The 3337-nt window shown below is 35.4% G+C and overlaps 1 protein-coding gene across 1 annotated transcript; it reads right to left on the reverse strand.

Annotated features, from left to right (window-relative positions):
• Nucleotides 1-986: 986 nt before the first annotated feature.
• LOC149156778 (putative disease resistance protein At1g61300) lies at nucleotides 987-2372 on the reverse strand. The gene has a single exon (XM_089444863.1). The coding sequence runs from the start codon at nucleotides 2370-2372 to the stop codon at nucleotides 987-989; it is 1386 nt and encodes a 461-aa protein (XP_089300989.1).
• Nucleotides 2373-3337: the final 965 nt, after the last annotated feature.

Consider the following 3337-nt stretch of genomic DNA (forward strand, 5'->3'; position numbering starts at 1 on the left):
TTATATATATATATAATGCCCAGGGACTAAGTTGCATCTAGTAACTTTCTTATTACATGTCATTTGTGAACTCTATATTAATTAGTGAAAACATTGTATAAAATTAAGATGAAAATTGAAGTATTTCATTCATAGCCAACATTGATTTTTTTTTGTTAACACTAATTTATAATTTGTTAATCTACATGTATTTTGTTATTTTTAAATGTACATTGTAACAACATTTACCTCAGATTGGGTTGTAGATCCAACAATAATAATATAAATATATTTTAACATACTATGTATAGTAACGTTTTTATTTCAATTTTTTTTTAATTATAATTATAAAACATTAAAAAATCAAAAAAATTATAATACTATATTATATATCATTTTATCTTGGGAAAATGGGTTTTTTTAATAAAACCATTTTTGCCCAAAAAAATATTAGTTATCAATAAAAATAAAATATATATATTAACAAAATGGATGTTAATCATAAATTAAGTATAAAAAGTTCCAGCAAAAAAAGGACAAGCTCATTACACCAAAAGTCAAAAAAAATATTAGTTATCAATAAAAAAAAAAAAAATTACATTAACAAAATGGATGTTAATCATAAATTCATAAAAAGTTCCCCCAAGAAAAGGACAAGCTCATTACACCAAAAGTCACTATAGAGCCAACCTTCTCTTGACTTCATCTTTTGTAGATATCTGTCTATAATATCCCCAGTAAGGTGCATTGTTATCACTTTTACTTTTGTTTCTATCTTAATGTTTTCTAGATTCTCTAATAACATTGAACAACCAAACACTCTTATTTTTTGGAGTGTTTTGAGATACAAATAATTTTCTGGCAATAACTTTAATGCTTCACATTTCATAATAGTGAAGATTTTGAGTAAAGGCATTACATCCTCCTTTACCATTATGGTTGGTAACTCCTCTAATTCATTTAAGTCACTCAATGAAAATATCTCCAATGCAGGAAATGCCCCCTTCTCACCACAAAGGAATCAAGTCGTAGTCCACATTAATAATTTCATCTTCCCTGAAGGCAGCTAAGTAGAGAAAGCACAATTGGAGATTGACATCAGTGTTGCCTAGTGCGTCGTAGCTCCACCTTAAGCGATCATTGAGAGCTTGATGGTCTTGGATATTGGCGTTTGGCAGCCTTAGGACTGCCAACTCCCACTCTTGTGGATCAGAAATCCCTGCCATTGTCCTCCCTATCACTTTGATTGCAAGGGGGAGTCCTCCACACTTGTCACACACAGCCTTTGCCCTTCTCTCGTCCATGTTTGCTGGCAGAAGTCCATTATGATATGGAAAAGCGTGATGAGCAAACAACTCCCAGCTCTCTTCTTCACTCAAATCCCCCATTGTTAATGCAGACGTATCTGCAACTCCCATTTCCCTCAGTGCTCTGCGATTCCTTGAACTTACAATAATTTTGGAGTTTGAGTGTTGGGAGAGGCTGCTGAGACCCAACTCCTCTTGCAATTTCCCGCCCTCACCCCACACATCATCCAAGAAGAGGGCAAACCTCTTCTCTTGCAATCTTTCACTCAACCATCTTTTTACATCCTCTTCGTTCATATTTTGATCATAAGCTGCCTTTGTTTGCACAGCTATTTGTTTAGAGAGGTCATTTCTAAGACTTGAAAAAGAAGGAGAGAGTGAAACAGTGAGCCAAAGCAAGAGGTCATCACGAAAGAGATCCCTCACCTTCTGGCTGTTGAAGAGTCTCCTGAGAAGCAAAGATTTTCCAGATCCACCTTTGCCAACAACGCCAGTGCGGAAGACAGTCTTCACCTCTGCATCGATCAGGAAATTCTCCAGTGTTGCAAAGGCTTGGTCTTGTCCGACTATAAGGGCTTCCTCGATGAAGAAGGTCCCCGTTGGAGCTTGAGAGGTGGATGCAGAACCACTGGTTGAAGCCTGGGCGCTTTGTCTCCGCATCTCTAGGTATATCTCTGTCCGCTGCTCTAGTAGGATTAAGGGAACCACTTCCAGATGCTCTTTGATCTCTGAAATCAAGCTACTGATATCTCTGCTCATCTGGTAACGAGCAAAAACATTGAAACTTGGTATTGTGCACTTTTGCACCAGTGGCATTGCTTGTCGGAGAAGCCCGTGCAGCCTTTTAACCCATTGTGAAGCATTGTTATCACTAGTACCGGTGGAAGTTCCTCCTCTGTTTCTGTTCAATTCCAGACGATATTGACTTATACGTGTTGCCATAGGCTCTATGCGCCTTACCAGATCTCTCAAATCGTTCAATTCTTTCTTGCAGCGGAGCGCAATGCCAGCGTGGTGAAGAATCTGGCTGATGGCTATGTCGATGCCCTTGCCAATAAATCCAGAGAGGAATCCAGGATCGGCCATGATATGATTTGCTCAGAACAGCAATATACACAACACAATCCTTTTTAAACTCAACAGAAACAGTAGAAGCTAAAATATATTTGCCCTTCGCTTCACCGGATTCCAGTAGCAGTACTAACAGCACATAGAAAAGCCTTAATCCTGTGAGGAAGCAACCAGAAAATCGCACACAATATTCCTACCTGCTGTATTACAAACAAACTACCATTGCAGATTATATATATTGCTGCATGCTATTTTCTAACATTTTCTATCAAGGTTGGAATAACTTTCTTTGGAGGCCACGATTAGAATAAATGTTACATTAATATTCTTGATGTAAACATTCAATAATAATAATGATGGCGAAAACTTTCTTTGGCGTAGTATTGGGCTCTTGGAATAAATCACTCATTAACTTTCTGCCATGTTATCTTGGAAGACACAAAAGAATAAGAATAAATATTACATCTAACAATTATTTTTCAAAAGAAAACAGCTAACATTCTTTAGGTATATTACCACGCAATAATAATGAGGACAAAACTTTCTTTCGCGTCACATTGGATTCTTTGTGTCATGTTATTTTGGAATACACACAATATGGCAGAGAAGTTGCAGTGTCTTATTATGATATGTGAGAATATGGGCATAACTTTTTTTTTATAAAGAGAAAGAGAATGGTATTTATTGAGAAGCTTTTGTATCTATAGTGAAGCAAGAAGCAAAACACCAGCTTGCTTCTTTATTAAAGATAGAGTAAACAATAAGTAGATGGATTCGGGTTAAGGATATTTTATTAATTTTTATTTAATTAGAAATAATATAAATAAATAAATATTATTTATTTAATTTAATTTTTTTATAAGTTTGGTAGATTTTTTTATTTTCATTAAAATATAAGTAAGTTATATCTACATATGAATAGTTAGGTGGCCTCAACTTGCCTAAAAGGAAACTAATTATGTTGGACACCTAACAGCATG

The sequence above is a fragment of the Pinus tabuliformis genome, chromosome 9, assembly GCF_031772625.1.
Source record: "Pinus tabuliformis cultivar Carrire ecotype Pingquan chromosome 9, CPIR1, whole genome shotgun sequence".
In the NCBI taxonomy this organism is placed as follows: Eukaryota; Viridiplantae; Streptophyta; class Pinopsida; order Pinales; family Pinaceae; genus Pinus; species Pinus tabuliformis.

Bases quoted from the DNA above. Each gene is read 5' to 3' on its own strand.
- LOC149156778 (XM_089444863.1), bottom strand. From the start codon at position 2,372: ATGGCCGATCCTGGATTCCTCTCTGGATTTATTGGCAAGGGCATCGAC.